This window comes from Carassius gibelio, chromosome B2, assembly GCF_023724105.1.
Source record: "Carassius gibelio isolate Cgi1373 ecotype wild population from Czech Republic chromosome B2, carGib1.2-hapl.c, whole genome shotgun sequence".
Lineage (NCBI taxonomy): Eukaryota > Metazoa > Chordata > Actinopteri > Cypriniformes > Cyprinidae > Carassius > Carassius gibelio.
Genome location: NC_068397.1, coordinates 21,038,403 through 21,057,974, shown reverse-complemented (window position 1 = coordinate 21,057,974; position 19,572 = coordinate 21,038,403). Strand labels below are relative to the sequence as shown.

At 42.7% G+C, this 19,572-nt stretch overlaps 1 protein-coding gene across 3 annotated transcripts in view; it reads right to left on the bottom strand.

Annotated features, from left to right (window-relative positions):
- The window catches only part of LOC127951225 (astrotactin-1-like), a 263,118-nt gene that overhangs the window by 189,110 nt on the left and 54,436 nt on the right, over positions 1–19,572 (bottom strand). For all 3 annotated transcript variants that reach the window (XM_052549027.1, XM_052549026.1, XM_052549028.1), the window contains exons 3-4: positions 3,844–4,237; positions 172–321 (exon numbers count right to left, since the gene is read on the bottom strand). In XM_052549027.1, coding sequence (XP_052404987.1) covers positions 172–321; positions 3,844–4,237 — 544 coding nt within the window. The remainder of the gene's footprint in view (positions 1–171; positions 322–3,843; positions 4,238–19,572) is intronic.

The window sequence follows — 19,572 nt, the reverse complement described above, 5'->3', positions numbered from 1 at the left end:
CTAAGCTATTAAGACTAATTAATAAGACTAAGCTATTAAGCTAATCAGCTAGCATTATGCTAAGGTTGAACACAAAGATATGACATGAACAACAGTTCAAAAAGCATACTGAACCGTATATGGTGAACTGTACGGTTAAAGGAAACATTTCACCCCGATACCCAGACTCACCGTGTGTTTTACTGGACAGACGCTTGCGCTGGTTGGTGGAGCTGTTGTGTGGGAGGAGCGTGTTTTGCTGGTGGTTGCTGTCGACAGGACTGGTAGCTATGATGTTGTCCTTGTACTTGCTCATTAGGGACAGTTTTGTGCTATCGTTCCCTGATGGAAAAAGGTTACAATTAGGAATGAAGAGAGGCAGACAGATGAGCTGCAAATAACAGTCCACCAAGGGCACGTGGAGACACTTTTTGCAAACGCTTGTCATTCAGAAGGACGAGACTAAGTGGTCTATGTGAAGTATATTCAGGGTTATGTTACAATGAAGCAACTGAGAGCCTTCACAGCCCAGCGATTCAGGATATGACATTCCGTCATTCACCATTACGCAATATTGCCATCCCCTGTAGTTAGTCTGCCCCTTCATAATGAGTAAATTGCACAACAAAGACAACTGGCACTGCAGGGTTTTTTATTGTATTAGGGAAATTACTGTGACAGCATGAAATCGCTCCTCTCCTGCAAAGCTTTTTAGGGGTATTTATAATGGCTACTCTTCAAGGCAAACATCAACATCATTTCACATCTGATAAGGGGCGGCCATTCCAAATTCTGTGTGTCCAATAGACACGGCCAATCTGCCACAGACTCAGGTCTGGACATGTGACTCATGACTATTCTTGACTATAGCAGAGCCTAAATAAGTGCCATGGGTGCCATTAACCCATGACCAAACAAGCAGTTTTGCTCAGCAGGAATATATAGCTTATATTACTTTGATATTATTTGGGGGAAAATAGCTTTAGCTAGCTAAATAAATAAATATGTCATGTTGATTTCCTCTTTGCAGCTGTTTTGATATAGGCTTTATCCAATTTTGCGCGCTCGCACTTAACCCAGGCTTTCTCACTCACAGCTGCATATCGAAAAGGCGAGCTCTGCTGCTGACTCTTGAGCTCTCGAGGTGAAATAAATATTTTCAGTGCCAGCAATGTGCAAATTATGTGCTTAGCGAGTAATTTAAATCTCACAGGTTCCTGGATGTAAAAATACATTTAGTGTCACAGTGTACATATGCATAAACAAAAATAATGTATGTTGGAATATGCATATGTACGTTATATATATATATATATTGTCACGGGAGGAGCACAAGACAGACACAGTGGGCGTGGCGTCAGGCCTCGGAGAGGCTTTTATTAACAGAAATCATAAAACACAGGGAATAAAAGTGGCCAAAAGGGGAAAGTGTCCAAAATAACAGGGAATCTGGTGTCCTCGTCGTGCTGCGGGATTTGTGTAGGTCGGGCAGTGTTCATCAAGGAAGGGTCCAGGCAAGGGGCGGAGTCCGGCGGCCGCACGCGCTCCCCTCCTTGGTCCGGGGCGCGAGGGGCGGCGGCTTCTCCTAGCGGCCGCGTCTCGCTCGTTGGCCGCGGCGCTGGTAGGGGATGGACGGCCCGGCATCCTGGCCCGTCGGCCGTGTATACGGGTGCGGTTCCCATCCGGATCGCGGGTCCGGCAGCTCACGTCTTGGTGGCGCGGGAGTCCCTCAACGCACCCTTCCTGGACCCACGAGGACACCAGTGTGCATGCACGGGGAAGAGACCGGTCTCCTGAGGAGAGGCGCGTTGGGCTTTTAAACAGCGGCGGTAATGAGGCTCCACTTCCTTCAGGTGTGCCCCATCACACGCCGCCAGCCCTGACTCGTCCAGCGCCCCTCCTCTCACACACCCACTCCAGTCGGGAGCCTGGTGAAGGGCGGCGATTTAGGACGGGGTGCCGGTGATAATCAGGGAGGAGGCAGCTGACTCGTCACATTCCCCCTCCCAAGCGACATCCCCGTCCCCAGGGCGCCACCCACACGGGAGTGCTACCATCCTCAACCAGGCTCCAAACGGTCGGAGTGGGCGGGGCTTCCTCTCCGGGCGGTCCTCCCTCTCGCAGCGCACCAGAACAGGGACAGAGAAACCGGGTTTTAGTGACAGCCTCAACCAACCACAGGGTAAAATGACAATGGAAAAGTCACTTACCCCTTGTGTGGCTGGGAGGCTGTCCCCAGTTTTCCTCCGTCCCAGTCTGGGTTCTCACGAACGTTTGCAAGCGAGAGGGGGGTGACGTCACCAGACGTTTCCCAACTGCGCTGTCTAGGCTCCGCCTGCCCGCATCCTCCACCAGTGTCACGGGAGGAGCACAAGACAGACACAGTGGGCGTGGCGTCAGGCCTCGGAGAGGCTTTTATTAACAGAAATCATAAAACACAGGGAATAAAAGTGGCCAAAAGGGGAAAGTGTCCAAAATAACAGGGAATCTGGTGTCCTCGTCGTGCTGCGGGATTTGTGTAGGTCGGGCAGTGTTCATCAAGGAAGGGTCCAGGCAAGGGGCGGAGTCCGGCGGCCGCACGCGCTCCCCTCCTTGGTCCGGGGCGCGAGGGGCGGCGGCTTCTCCTAGCGGCCGCGTCTCGCTCGTTGGCCGCGGCGCTGGTAGGGGATGGACGGCCCGGCATCCTGGCCCGTCGGCCGTGTATACGGGTGCGGTTCCCATCCGGATCGCGGGTCCGGCAGCTCACGTCTTGGTGGCGCGGGAGTCCCTCAACGCACCCTTCCTGGACCCACGAGGACACCAGTGTGCATGCACGGGGAAGAGACCGGTCTCCTGAGGAGAGGCGCGTTGGGCTTTTAAACAGCGGCGGTAATGAGGCTCCACTTCCTTCAGGTGTGCCCCATCACACGCCGCCAGCCCTGACTCGTCCAGCGCCCCTCCTCTCACACACCCACTCCAGTCGGGAGCCTGGTGAAGGGCGGCGATTTAGGACGGGGTGCCGGTGATAATCAGGGAGGAGGCAGCTGACTCGTCACAATATATATATATATATATATATTTTTTTTTTTTTTTTTTTTTTTTTTTTAATTTAGAAAGATGTTATTGCTTCATGCTGCATTCAAATATGCCTGGTGGTTTACGTTTACATGTTTGAAAATGATTAACAGCTCAAAAAAAAAAATAGAAAAGAAAGGCAATGACTATGTTGGCAGCATTTTTGCATGAAGGCACCTATGTAACTGATTTCGGACAGGCTTCTGAGGCAGTGTAATGTTTTTAAGGGGCCGTTCACATGTCGAGCCTAAAAATGCATTCCTTCATCTTGGCTGAGCTTTCAATGTTGTTACGGGAAAGTACGGGAAAGTCACATGACCCGCAGTCTGCTTGCAGGATTCTGAAAAGTTGCAACCTCATCGCTTCCATTATAAGTGCACCTGCTGTGCAACTATATTTTAAATAATTCATTGAAATAATGAACTTGAGCGCACAAGAGATGTGATATGTGAATGGCCCCTAATGATCTATAACAAACAAATATTCCATTACTATAATATTAATTTAGAAATAACATCAAAAGTGCAAAACGTTAGTCAGAAATATATATTTAAACACAAACTGACCACCACAAACAACTTTTGGACGCAATCTTTATTTTTAACTCAACTGTCAAGGAATGGATCAGACAGGATTATGGGATATCAAAGGCAATGAAGGAGACATCTAAGCTGCCTTCCAAAAAACTTCCAGTGCATGCTCACATTTGAAATGATATTAGGGTGAGTAAATTATTATTTTTATGAACAATTCCTTTAACATAGACTTAGATTTTCAGTCTATTGTCTAGTATGCTGTGGGCTCACAAACCTGCAGTGAGATCCATGCCAGCTTTGTCATTGCAGCCATGAAGTGAGTCAAGCGTACGTGTCACCTGACTGCTGAAGTCCTCACCGCCGTTCATGCACTCCCGCTGCAGGTGGTGGCGTAGGTCTGTGATGTCATACTCATACCCGTCCAAGATCGGAGTCTCACGGATGCTGAGGGTGCCGCTCGAGTTATGACCCTGTCCACGAGAATTTCTCAAACTTTCCCGGGCCTGTCCACCCATCAGCACAGAGGGGATGTAGTGGATCTCATTGGCTGCTTCAGCACTAGCGCTCTTTTGCGGCTGAGGTACGCGGCGACGTTTACACCAGCGTCTACGAGTGTACAGGATCAACACCAAACAAAGGATGGACAGCAGAAGAGCGATCATACCACCCTACAGAGACAAAGAAAATGGAAGGGAAGATGGAAAATGTTAGAGACAAATATGAACAGAAAAAAAAGATCCACCCTTCTGAAGTCAATGGGTTTTTAAATGGGTTGTTGGCATAATGCCTGAAATTGGGTCTGTGATCAACACAAGCTCAATATATTCTCCTGCTTTATTCTATGACATGAAATACAAAAGTTACACCCCCACCCCTCCTTTTTTTAAGAGACTTTGCTTGAAAACGTCACTACAGAAGTTGTTAGGGTCAATAAACCTCATCACAACTTGTAAACCCATCGACTCACTGGTCCACTTTTGCAGCCTCATTGTGTTTATAATCATGCTCTTGAAAACTTTTTTTTTTTTTTTTTTTTTTTTTACGTTCAAATAAGTAAGGTTAGTGATTGTGAGTATAAAATGTTTTAGCAACATTTAATGTCTACTTGACTACATATTTTGATTAAGTATATGAATGGTTTACTCCACTACATTTGAGATAATCCAACGACTCATTGCACCTAACTTTTTCTGCAGCAGTTTATTTCTGCTACAAAAGAAGTGATATTGTCATCTACTATATAAACGGTACTATATCTTTTCCGTTTTGCTTTTACTAACCCAAATTTGCCAACAAGGCATTACACAAATATGAGAACTATTTTAATGAGCCTATTCAGTAAGAGTAAAATACTTAAGTACTGTTAAAATCAAATACTCTAAGACTTATGTAAATCATGTTGGAATTGGTGGATTGTTACTTGTAATGGATTAATTTTTGCTGTACTGTATTTGTACTTTTATTCAAGTATGGTTTTAAGGGCCACCCTTACACCTTTGCTGTTGTATATTTCATTTATAGCCTAACTTCAGATTTGTACTTCTTATGAATGTATTTAGACATAAAATTTTATACAAGTGGTGTTCATTTGTTAAGATTGTCATGTTTATTAATTTTCTTCTGCAGTAATCTAATAGCCAATGGAAAAATACAGCTGTGTTTTTGTCAATGGAACTAATTTTTGGATAAGCCTACACAAATAAGTCAACACTATACAAAGTCAACTGACAGATAACTGGCTCATACTCCTAAGACATTATAACTCTGAAATTCAAACTAAAGACCCAAGTTATTAATTGCAGTATGTTCTTCCAAATAATTCTTAAGAATTATGAATTTTACCAATTTCATATGTAAACATTCCCTAATATTCTCATGTCAATGTAAAAAAAAAAAATAGTTTGACTATGTTAAGTATTAGTATTCCAGTTAAATTTGCTTTACAGTACATAAAAGCTCTTCTTATTTACTTATATACATAATTTATGCTGAGCCAAAATATGTGTGTGTTTTAGAAAGAACTGAAACTCCAATAAATTGTTAGTTATGGATTATACAATTCTCAGCACTTTCAAAGGTATTACATCATTTTCTCATAGTGCAGATATGTACATGGCCAATTACGGGAGGGTAATTCATTATCTGTACAAACCGTTGGGAGCTTAAATAAACCATATTTGCACACAAAATTAAAAAGCATGTAATAATTACTAGGAGATGCAATAAGTACATTTGTGTAGCTAACTGAAGAAAAACATGGAGTACTAGTTGTTTTCTGTGCATTTTACAAATATGACCATGATTATGACTAATTATAGAGGGAAAAATACACAAGTCCCCCTGTAGTCACTACAACAGTGTGATTATAATCTACATATGTTGCTAAAGACTGCTGAATAAAAACCATACAAATATTCCGGCCACCTACAGCACCAGATCCAATAGATAATTAGTTTTGCGTAATTCGATTTCCTTTGGGTCCATCACTTTGAATTAGCCAAACAAGCAAAATGTAACTTCACTGTGGAGGAAATTATGGAAGGCTGCATGTTACAGACGGTTTATAATTAGACCAGATGGGATATCTCTTTATGAAGGGGAAACTATTAATATCAAACAAAACATCGTAGTCTAGCAGCATGAGGAGACCTAATTGAATTAGCCAGCGGATACAAGTGATGCTATTATGGGTTTGTCACATTCTTTAACAACTTTAAGCAGATGCCATGTAAGTCATCAGCTCCCAAAATGGGTTATATTTTGGAGCATTCTTTCATTTACCTTGGCAAAAAGAAAAATAAATATTTATTAGTTGCTTGGTTACAAGTGTATTTCAAATGAACTGAGAATGTGGTTTAAACTATAACATATAATATAGCACATGGTGTATAGCTGTGAAGAAACAAGGCATTTACCAAATAATTTATTTTTGCCATATTAGCAACACTTTAAAAGATTTAAGCCGTTAACCATTGGTTATATATTGTAGTAATATTGACAGTATGTTTAAAATGATAATAATATTTATTAAAGACATCCACATTCACACACGCGCACACACATGCATATATATATATATATATATATATATATATATATATATATATATATATATATATATATATATATATATATATAATATATTTGAAAATATATATATAATATATGAATATATATATATATATATATATATATATATATATATATATATATATATATATATATATATATATATATATATATATATATATATATATATATAATTGTAATATTGTTAGTCGTTTAAAATTATTTTATGCCTTTAAGCCTTTAATCGAACATTATTACAATTCTGCAAAGTAGTCTTTCCACAAGACACAATTTTGTCAGGAATATTGAAGAAAATCTATGCAGAGGATAATGGTTCTGCACTTCTTCATGATAAATCACCTCCTGCTCCACTGGTAAAATCAATGCAAAATGTGTGTCACAATCTTTTTATTTATTTTTTATTTTTTTCAAGAATCTCATTGACTTTCATCCCACTGAAAGTATAAGGATGATAAATAATTCTGATTTCTTAAGACAAAAGTTCTGTTTTTCTTGTTGTTTCTGCATGAGTGTGTGTTGTGAGACCAAGGGACCAGGGCAATATTTATGAGCGGGTCATTCTAGGACAGTTTTCCAGATGGGCCTTTATCTGATCTAGGTGGCGTTTGCAGAATAAATGAGAAAGGCAAGAGGAAATGCCCTTTCCGTTCAAGGGTGTGTGGGCATAAAACAAGGTATTATCGAGCACTTAAACTCTAAGTGCGTGTAGCAAAGAAGAACCCACAGGGATAAAAGGGATTTAGTGAACTGGTCAAGACTCTCATGTTTTATTCTCTTATTTATTACACTTCCTCCATTAAATGCTATTTGGTGCCAATTTCCTACATCTTTGGTATCCAAATCAAAAGGCAAAAAAAAAAAAAAGTGTATATACACTGTAAAACCGAACAGTGAAATTAATCAAATGAAATTAGTTAATTGTACTCAAATAATAATGAATGTTCATTGGACTTCATTTAAATAGGTTCTGTAAACTCAAAATTTTGTTGTAGTAAAATGATTGTGTTTTCTAGTTCCCAGCATGCTTGCATCAGAAAACAAGGAAAACAAATGTAGAAATTAAGTGTTATTTTGTGTGTTTTTACACAAGATTAACATAGAGGGACATAAGTTAGTACTTACATTTTGTGTTGTATTAGAATTTACAAAGGTTTCTGTTATGTTGGTTTTGTAGTGTTACCATTGTGGTGAAGAGTAGAGCCTGTGGTTAAGTTGAGGATCGACAGCAAAAGACTACATTTGAGTGTATTTCCCACTAGTGTTGACACGGTACCAAAATTCAGTATTCAGTACCGATTCCAGTGAAAATCCACAGTTCCCTTTCGAAGGGAACTTCGACAATACGTCAACGACGCTATGGGGAACGCCTCAGGTGTGACAGGTGTCTGAAATCAAATATCAACTCACAGCAATCATGCTGACTGGCGACAGCAATGAATCATCAGCTTGAATGATGAGCGTGCGACCTGGATATAAAAAGGGCGCCTTGAAACCATGACAATATCCTTTTCGTCTTCAGGGACTGTTTTGTCTGATTTAAACGTCTGCTTACAGTGAATAAATGAAACACACATCTAAGGCAAGTCCTAAAAGTTTTGTGAAATGTGCTGACCCGTGCCCAAGATATTTGTCGCCGGGTGACACTCACGAGATGTGTGTGTACTGTTTGGGTGAAGAGCATGCACAGGATGCTCTTGAGGGAGCGTCCTGTGCAAATTGTGAGCATTTTCCTATGAGAACGGTCCTGTCTCGTCTGGCTCTCTTCTCGAGGGAAGAGGGTTCAGCGTCTGGTCCTCGCGGATTGGGTCCCGCTCGTGCCGAGGCAGAGCGGCGACGCGCTTCATGGGGCTCCCAGATGGAGCTCGCTGACAGTCTCGAGAGGGGCGTTAACCTCTCGGACGCGTCATCGGCTGACGAGAGTGAGCTGCAGGTGGATGCCGGAGACTTTTCTCCTACTAATACTGCAGCGAGTGCTCTTCAGGCCGGGCAAGAGATGGCTGAGGAGGATGATTTAGATCCTCAACCTCGTCAGCCATCCTGCCCCGTGTACGCAGAGCTGGTGGAAGTTATGGAGCGCGCCACTGACAAACTTCACAAACGCTCAGGGAGAGATCGTTCGCGGTCGTTTGGATGATCGGTTTCTCCCTGAACATAGACCACCAGCTCAGCAGAGCCTTCCATTCCTTCCTGATCTCCATTCAGAGATCGAGAGGGCATGGAAGAAACCGTACTCTGCCCGTATTCATCGACATCAGCGGGGCAACTTCGCTGATGTTGAGGGGATCGGTGAGTACGGTTATGTGTCGATGTCGCCCGTTGAAGAGACGTTTGCGAACTATCTCATTTCTGGGCGGGTGTCGACACTAAAAGCTCCGACTCTGCCATCCAAGCCCCTTAAAACCACGGCACGCTTGAATGGCAGAGCGTACATGGCAGCAGGTCAGGCTGGTGCTGCCCTTCATACCATGGCAGTGCTCCAAGTCTACCAAGCTGACCTGCTGCAGGATCTCGACCAGGGGGCAGGGCTGTCCCCTGAGGCAGTCGCTGAGTTGCGCCGGACCACAGATTTGTCCCTCCGGGCCACTAAACAGACTGCTGCCGCGATCGGCCGATCGATGGCGGCGATGGTGACCACAGAGAGGCATCTGTGGCTCAACTTGGCTGATATCGGGGAGAAAGAAAAATCCCTTCTCCTTGATTCACCAGTTTCGCCTGCTAAACTTTTTGGCACCTCCGTTGAGGCGGTGGTTGGAAAGTTTAGGGAGGCGAAGGCGCGCTCAGCTGCATTTAAGACCTGTATACCTCTGAGATCCGGGCCCCAGCCCAGGCAGGCGGGAGGACCTGGTCAATCTTGGTCTGAGGACCGTAGGCAGGACCAGAGGTCTAGTGTCGCCTCTCGTGCCCCCCCTCCATGGAGGAGTAGGACACAGAGGAGGCGGGCCTCCCGCAAAAAGAGGGACTTAAGGGAGGTCATTCAGCACAAGAGCTGCAACGCTCAGCGGAAATAGAGTTTGATCTCCCTGGAGGGCCTTTTCTACCAGCCCTCTCCCTCTTCTTGACTCCCCAGGCGTTTACGTTACACCAGCCCTGGGGATGGGCCTTATGATGAGAACTATGTTCTGATGGCCCACCGTAGCAACTGGTTGATGTGAGCGCCTCTTTTAGGCATGTAAAAGTGGTGGACCCAAGATTCATTGAGAACTCTCTGGCGAGTCTTCACTCTGCACGCCGCAGGTGAACTTTTGGTTTGTAAAATTCTGTGTGTATAACTAACACTGATTATATTTCTCTACAGACCCTGTTCCCTGTATAGACCTAGGGGGTCATTCTTAGAGGAGCAATTAAAGTATGGACTTTAGGGCCCTGAAGCCTCCCCCAGTTGGTGGCTAGAACGAATTAGGAAGAAGCTCAAAGAAGATTTGGCTTCTGTGCTGAGTATGTGATGGCCTTCCTGTCATAACATTTTATATGCGTGATGGGCCACCGCTCATTTCTGTTTAGCCTCAGGGCTATTAGCCACCCAGAGGGTAGAGTAGTTGGTCTTCCTAAAAAAAAAAAAAAAAAACTTTTTTGCTTTAGGTTTAGACTGACGCTGGCGCTTCAGATAGATCTTCAGATAGATGTCCTGCCTATCGGTTTGTGAAATTGGTATCCTGAGTACTCGCTCCCCTGAGCTCTGTAGGGTCTCAGTAGGTTGAGTGTTTTCACAGCCTCTCAATCAAGTAGGCTGTGGCTCCTCCGAGCCCTCAGGTAGATCTATGCTTGTAGGTCGGCCCTCATCCGGGCCGCCTCTGTAGCTGGCCTAGGCTATGCTAGGGATATTGGAGGCGTGTTGCTAAGTATAGCTGCCACATTCATTATGTGTTAGGCTTCCTCCCCTTGATTTCAGCCTCCTCCCTTAAATGGGAGTTGTTGGCCAAGGCCCGCCCCTTTCTCTGCATTCAGGGGTGATAGAGTAATGCAGGGTGGTAGCTGAGGTAGGATCAGTCTGGCAGGGTTAGGCCATCTTTCGCTCTGCGAAGTGAGAGTTTGTCAGACCCTGCCGAACAGAGATGTTTTTGGGCCTCTAGAGCTGGCTCCACTCAGCCCGTTGAGCTAATCGCTCGACTGATGGGTTGAAGTGGGTTGGCTTGCAATTTAGCCCCCCCGCTCCCCTAGGCTGGGCGCAGGACAAATCCCTGTCACCCTTTGGAGCCACTTGCAGGCCTGCTCCCTGTCTAACATTGCAGGGGCATATGGTTGTTACTCCCCCGCTAACTCAGGGTAGTTTTGAGTAGTCCATTCTCAGCTCTGTATGTATCTACCTCACACCACGATGGCCCCGGTTGAGCAGGGAGTTCTAAACTACATTTCATTCCGGTTTTTGAACTCTGCTCCCTTTGAAGCCAGAGCATTGCCATGGACTGACGCCTATGCATTTAGTAGGTAGGCCCCTAAGGGGGCCTCCACTAGGCAGAATGGCGTATGTTGTACTCCCCTGCTATAAGGGTATTGCTATTTGCTGAGTAAACTGCCTCTGGCAATGTGATTAGGTACCAGGATGCTGTAGCAACAGCTTTCTGCCGGTTGGGTAGTAGGCCCCAGCAGGCCTCCTTGACGGAATAGCCCCCAATAGGTCTCCTAGGCCAGCTCACCTTCGGTGGTTGGCCCTGGTAGTTCGGGCAGAAGGCTCACTGCTGATTAGTAGGCCTTAACAGGCCTCCTCGGAGGTGGGTCGCAACATTGTGGAACATACACTTGGACAAAACTATAGGAAAAGTTTTTAATAGTATGGTTCCAGCAGTGTTCGTTAAAGTAGCAGAATAGACTCGCTATCAAATAGCAGGCTCGACCAGGCCTCCCTGTTAGGCGAGTCCCCAGCAGCAGTTACATCCAGCTGATTAGACTGTTTCAGGTAGTAGGCCTCTTCAGGCCTCCCTGAAGGTGGGCTCCCACATTTTGTGGTGGTCAGGTAGTAGGCTTTACTAGGCCTCCCTGAGGGTTTAATCCCACATACTGTGGTTACTAGGTGGCAGGCCCCACAGGCCTCCCTGGAGTTGAATTCCCGCTTCTTTGAACTGTCAGGTAGTAGGCCTCATAAGGCCTCCCTGAAGGCAAAGCCCCAAAGACAGTCAACTGGACTGCCAGTCTGGCTCACTATCAGCTATGGTTTTCAGGTAGTAGGCCTCTCCAGGCCTCCCTGAAAGTAAGCTTTCCTGCACTGTGTTTATCAGGTAGTAGGCCTCACTAGGCCTCCCTGAAGTTGAGCTCCCACATACTGTGGTTGTCAGGTAGTAGGCCTCACCAGGCCTCCCTGGAGTTGAGTTCCAAATTTCTTTCAGTTTCCACTTAAGGTGGTTATCTGGTAAAAGGTAGTAGGCCTCTCCAGGCCTCTCTGTAGGTGAACTCCCACATATTGTGGTTATCAGATAGTAGGCTTCACCAGGCCTCTCTGAAGGTGAGCTCCCAGATACTGTGGTTGTCAGGTAGTAGGCCTCTCCAGGTCTCCCTGGGAGTAGTTTCACGGTGATGCTGGGTTTTGTAAGCTAATGGCCACTTACTTTCAGTTTAGCAGTCCTTATCAGGCAGCTACCGGAGGTGAGTTTGCGCCCTAGCTCGGCTCAAGTTTTTATTCTCTGCTACGGGTTCCCTCCTGGAACCTTTTTATCCTGCTACAGCCTGGTTGCCTACCAGGTAGATTTTATGCTCCCCTCACTGAGGGTCAATGTGAGTATGTGGTCTCCTGAGTCTGGTCAGTCGGTCGTAGGCCTCTCATGAGGCCTCCCAGTTAGATCAGTCCTTAGGCCCTCACAGGCCTCCTCAGTGTTTTTTGAAACACAAACACTGGGTAGATCCGTGGATCGAGTAGAGAAACTCCCCTCGCTGGCAAGGGTTGTAAAGCACTATGCTGAGTCATACTCTCCAGGATATCCCGTCTCTGAGATCCGGGCCGAGTGGTTCACTGCCTGCTCCGCAGTTCCTCGGGCTGGATGCCTTCCTAAAGGCAAGTGTCCAGAAGCTCTGTCTTCGGACAGACAGGAAGTGGCCAGTCTGTAGTGTCTTATGTAGTGACACCAGGTCAGGCCTGCCTGGTGGCATTTCAGGTGGTACATCCCCCTGAATAGTGACTGGCTGGGGTTCCCTCGGGTTCCCTAGCCACATTCCCTAGAAGGGACCCCTTCTAAGAAGTTGAAGTTGTGGTCCTAGGCCCTTGAGCAGGCCCAGGTAGACCTTTCACTAAACTATGTTTATGGAGGTTTTCTGTGGTATCATATAGCTTGGGCTATGACCGTAGGGAGTGCTGTCACTGACAGCTCTGTGTGACCTGAGGGTGAGTGGTTCATTGAATTGCTGGTTCTGACAGTTGTCACTGCCATTGGGCATGCACTCCCTTTAGCATGGTGGTGTGGGTATTTCGTTCCCCATAGCGTCGTTGACGTATTGTCGAAGTTCCCTTCGAAAGGGAACGTCTCAGGTTACAAATGTAACCTTGGTTCCCTGAGAACAGGGAACGAGACAATAGGTCTCCCAGCCATGCCTCAGGGTCTACCTGCCAAACAGTCCCTTCAGACGAAAGGATATTGTCATGGTTTCAAGGCGCCCTTTTTATATCCAGGTCGCACGCTCATCATTCAAGCTGATGATTCACGGCTGTCGCCGGTCAGCATGATTGCTGTGAATTGATATTTGATTTCAGACACCTGTCACACCTGAGGCGTTCCCCATAGCTTCGTTGACGTATTGTCTCGTTCCCTGTTCTCAGGGAACCAAGGTTACATTTGTAACCTGAGACGTTCTCAGTACCAATTTTGGTACCGAAGCAAAACACATTAGCAAAAAATGCTAATAAAAACACGATTTAATCACTAAAAATAAAACCAATGGCATTCTTTATACTTATTTACAATTGTGTTAGACGTTTTTCTACAAGTGATATAATTATGAAAATTTTCACCCAAATTTAATTTGTCTTTTAATTTATGAAATTTAAACACATTTTATTTTGGGGTAAATAAAGGGGATTTGCTATTAAAATTAAAACATGTAATAAATATTGTGTAATTGATTGATGTTTTATTAATGTTTTTCAACAGTAGTAGCAGTATCACATACATTCTACTAAATAATAGTAATATTTCTAGCACAATGCCTTTAAATAAAAATGAACCTTTATTTTGACTGGTTACCGTGAATTGACACTGGTTTGAAACTGACACTGGTTTTACTCCAATGAAACGGTAAAATGCCTATAAAGTGACTCAGAACAGTTCTGGTGATGTTGTTTATGTATTTATGTCCTCATTGAGACGGCAGATGCTGAAATTACTGCAAGCGTCACATGCTTGAGTCTATGTAGTAAACAAACCCGCATTCACACAGAGACGCGCAGAACATGCAGGATTCATATTTCAACCAACATTTGCTGCTTAACATTTAGAGATACTGATCAATATGGAGATTTGATTCGATTCATTTATGCTAACTTTGACAAATTCCGTGACTGTCCATATTAAAATGTAAGTTTCATTTTCATGACTGGATTTTGAGATTCCATCCATGTTTTCTGCTTCGCGGAAATCATAGCACTCTATGCGTCGAGAACTGGGTACTGGGTCTTTCCCTATTTCCCACATTAAAAAGGTTGAAAAATAAAAGTAGAAATTAAGTGTTATGTTGTGTGTTTTTATACAAGATGAACATAGAGGGACATAAGTTAGTACTTAAATGTTGTGTTGTATTAGAAAAATAGAGAAAGTTTTGAGTGAATTGCTCCCTAATTATAATTTGAGAAATATCAATATTTATAAGATAACATTGAGATAATTTAAGTCAACTGGAAATGTAATTTAAAATTTTATGTAAACTTAAATGTTTTTGTGTATATTTTAATCATGGTGTATTCTGTACTAGACGGCAGTGAAGACCACCATGCCGATGAGAAGTGAACTCATTGGTGGCCATGCATTTAAGAGGATGCATATGTATTATTCAATATTAATAACCTTTTCATCTTAATGTCCATGGAAACTGCATTATAAATACCCACCTTTCAGCAAAGAGTTTCGGACTGCAGTATAATCTGAAATAACTATTCCAGGAGCGTCATCCTCGTGTCTACCTAAGAGATTCATCCTTCACCACTTTTAACATTGCTTGCCCCTCTTTCCAGCATTCTTAGCCATTGGTTACATTCATGAAGCCTAGGGCCCTTGGGAAGGAGCTCAACGCAACGATATATCACTTTCCTCTTACTGCTGCTAACAGGGCAGAAACTCAAATCTCCAGCAGGTCTGTTTTATAAATGAAGTTGAGCTTTCAGGATGTTTACACCTTTGTATCCTGGTCTTGCTTTGCAGGTGCCTATAGAGATGCATAGCTAAGATGGGACTGGGAAAAACAAGAGCATGTAACATCTGAAACTATTTCAGAGAGGTCAGCGTTTTGGGACTTAGTGCAGCTATTGAGTTCTTTTTTTCAAAATACCTACTATCAATTCTGTCTAGGTAAATAAATCAGTTTCATTTATCCAAGAAAAAAATATATAATACAAGGATGGAGAAAAGAAGCATGCGTTACATATGCTTACATGCTTACATACCTTCAGCTCACATGCTGTTTGTCAAGTAACTATTTTATTGGCTTTTAGCCAATGCAAGAAGAATTGATTTCTGCTTTATTGCTTTAGCTCTCCTTCGTATCCAATTCTGTATCCACCTTAATGCCACCCTGCCAGTTTCCTCTGAAACACTATCTTCTAATACACCCAGAAGAGATGGAAATTATCCATACATATTTCAGATAGGGGAAAAAATAGAATAGCACTGTTTACCAAGAGCTACACCTGCACAATGTTTGATGTACTATTTTATGGGCGATGGGGAGTAGGAATCAAAGAAACAACAACAACAACAAAAGACTTTAATCTTCTCATAAATTCTGGATTTATTAGTTCAGTCCAACACACAGACACACAGAAACACACACAAAATAGTCTGAGACATTAATCCAAGGGCCAAGTTATTGCCCCAGCAACAAGGGAAGAAAACCAAAAGAACCAGCATCAATCCAATAGGTCACAAAGTGTGCTTCTGCTGAAAACTAAATGTGAAATGACAGATTCAGTTTCTTATAATATTTAAAGCGAGGAAATCATACTGTACGATTGCTTAATGGAATAACACAGGAAGCTGAGAATCTTTAAGGATGCATTAGTTTAATCAATACTGTAATTACGTTAGCCTCATATATCTTTCAGCCACCATTCAATAGAGAATGGCTATGGCCTATCAACAAACTGACAATGTATGCTCGTTTATTTCAACCAGACGAGATGGAGTCTTTATAAATACAGTACCACCCCCCCCCCCCCCCCCCCAATATTTGGACACATAAGTACTATTTTTAAATGTTTGAATGCCATTGAATTAGATACAAAATAAACCATGTGCAGTTACTTTTCTAAGTTGTAAATAAAACGAATATCACTTTCTACTTAATGTACATTTTGATTAAATGTGTCACTTGCTACATCCTTGTGTGAAGATTGCGCCTACACCTTTTTTAACATATTTTGGGCCAGGTTTACTAAACAGGTCAAATTAGTGCAAAAGTACAATTCCAAAACAACGTTGATGGGCGTGGAAATTCCTGTGGGTGCTTTACTGACAATACGCAAATTAAAGAACAAAGACGTAACATCTCATTTCAATAATGGCCAATGCAATCTACCAAGCACAAAGCAAATTAGCTTAAGGATATGTTAGGATTTGGATAATGTGTTCTTTTGGCATTCTAAATAAATAAATGAAAATCCTCTCCCTTCTAACACCCAAACTCTGTTCTGTTATTTGAACAATTTCCTCCCATAATTTTGCGTCTGAAATGAAAAAAAACTCACAAATGCATATTCAATAAGGTCAGCCACAAAAATAACTGTTTCCACGCCTTCTCAGCACTTATTCTTCAATGTGTGTCTTTAGTAAATCTTTACAGTACTTTTTTAGCGCCAAAAGACGGGTTGTGCTGCCACACGCTGTTTGTAAATCTGACCCTCTAACTTTCATTTCATCACTTAATGTTGGAATATATAATATATATATATATATATATATATATATAGAGAGAGAGAGAGAGAGAGAGAGAGAGAGAGAAAATTTTACTTTAACTTAATATTATATAATAGCAATATGACATGCATTGTATTTGTGTCTCAAATGACAGATAATAAACTAAACTTACTAAAAAAGCCATGGCATTACCAGTCTATTTCTCTAACAACTGCCACATGGGCACAACAATAAATGTATTTTAAATTAGAGAATAATAATTTACTCTATATTAACATATTTTTCTTCCCATGGCTTCCCATGATTGTTATTCATCGTGTTCATAAGATTAAAGAACTGCATCTACTATTGTGCTAAATACAGGACACAATACCATCTGTTTCTGTTGCCAATTTGAGGATGGCTGTCAGGTGCTGTGATATAGATGCAATGAGAACTGTGTTACAAGAGATGCCCGTCTTTCCACCCAGCGTGTGCAAATCACTGCAAGGGCACGGCACAGCTGAGCCAGCCATCCGCAGAGAGATAAACCACTGGGGAACAAGCTTGAGGCTGGCAAATGGGAGAAACGGGGGTCAGGAGCAGCCTATGGATGTTCAGGCTTGCTGAGTAGTGCAAATTGCAGCTTGTAAAATGGCCAGCTAAATGGAGGGGCAAGTGTACCTCAAAAAAGCTACCTGTTGAGAATACAGCCACCTCGGAGAACAAATTAGTATGAAGCGGGTGTCGAAAAAGGTAGAAAAATAGCTCGCTAAATAGCAGAGGTCCCGCAAGTGGCAGTGGAATGGCATTTGATTTAAAGTGGGATATTTGTCTATTATAGAACACCAATGACAGTGGCAGGGAAGAGGGTGGTCGCTCTTTGACAGACTGGGTAAGCAATCCACTCCTGCTTTCAAGAGGTTACACATTACCCCCTATAAAAAAAAAAAAAAGCTAAAGAAAAAAAAACCTTTTTATAACATGGCCTATGATATCAGCTGGAGATACGAACCAAAGAATAGATGCTTAAAAAAAATAAGAAAAAACCTCATCAAAGTCAAAATGACAGCACAGCTGGGCTTTCATCAAGGCACATTTGATGAGTGCTTATCCATCCAGAAACCCGCCTAAACTATCATGGTGAGACCGCGAGCCTGGCGCCGAATGACCACTGCGCACCACTGAACTGAGCAAAAGCCCCAGCTGGCTTGAAGACCGCCACGTATGGCCCACAATAGACATGGACGGGTGACAGGTGTCTACACTGGCGGCTCACTCTCTTTGGGACTGGCATCACTGCAAAGCACTCAAGGAAGTGACATGATTTTAGGGGGTACTAGGTTTAGGAGCTTGCCCTCCGGCCGAGACAAGTCAGAGCCAGGAGGGGATGCAGTGTAGGTACCATCTGTCGCAGAGGCTGCCCGTCACACCACCGATGAAAAACTCCCTCTCTTATCCCACCTTGCAATAACACAGTCTGAGCTCTGAAGGCTAAGAAGAATAAAATGACAAAGTCAAGTGGGTAGGATGGGTGCAACAGGAAAGAAATTACATTCAAAAGAAGGTTGTTGTTTATTTCTTTTGCATCCTTTGAAAATTTGAATATTTTTTATTTTGTTTTTTTGGTTGTTTTTTTTTTTTTTTGAGAGAGAGAGAGAGAGAGAGAGAGAGAGCAAGTTGAGGACTCAAGGTCATCTGATAATTTCACATTCTGCGAGCATCAAACTATGTACAACAAAGCAGCTATGACATGCTTTGCTCAGATTTTAAAATAGAAATGATCAATCACTTTTCTGAACAATGCCCTGAGAAAACACAATATCAGAGGACAACATAAGTGTATGGTTGACTTCTGAAATAACAATGCAAAGACATCCATCTCTATCTGCAAACGTTCCAGGTCGATTAATGTTTATGCAGTGTCACGACTGAAGTTTAGTATATATATATATATATATATATATATATATATATATATATATATATATATATATATATATATATACACATTTCTATACTTCTATACACAATTCAGACTGACGCCAGAATGTGGTTTAAAAAAAAAAAAAAAAACTTTTTACTTCGATTTCTGTTTAATAAGAAATAATTGAAGTCACATAAAAAACTGTTTACACAACTCGCTTATATTACACTGCTCATTTATATTACATCCTCACTTACATTACACTGCTTACTCAAATTACTCACTTATATTACACTGCTCCCTACTATCCATATGCATCTTTGCTCTGTTTTTTCACCTTCTCCGAGAGATGATGCATTTCGGTTACACCTGTAGTTGTCTATTCGATGTCCGTCACGCTCTCGCGATGGAACAAAATGCAGTGGTAAATTAACTGTTAGCAGAATAACGTCAGCTAACGTTACTTCACAGCCTGCTAGCCTTTTTCTCCGCTCATACCACGTCCTCGAAAATCCTCGTTTATACGGCTTCCCGCCCTTTGTAGATTTTGTCTCGGTTGTCCTAATTCTTTAATTGCCAATTTATCCTTATTGCTACGATGAATGAATGTTATTTCTTTCAATGACACGATAGAATTAATCTGCGCTGAGGTAACGTTCACCGTGATGTCGATCAAGTTCAGCTGACAAAAGCTTTTGATAAAGATATTAAAGTAGTTTTTTTTTTTTTTTGCAGGATACTGTTCCCACCAATCCTTGCACAAGTTAAAGGAACACTCCGACTTTTTGGGACTTAAGCTTATTCACAGTATGCCCCAGAGTTAGATAAGTCCATGCATACCGTTTTCATTTCTGTGCGTTCCTTTAAGTGTTATCTGACGCACCCACCGCTAGCCTAGCTTAGCACAAAGACTGGATGTAAATGGATAATGGTAGCATAGTAATCCCAATAAGTGACAAAA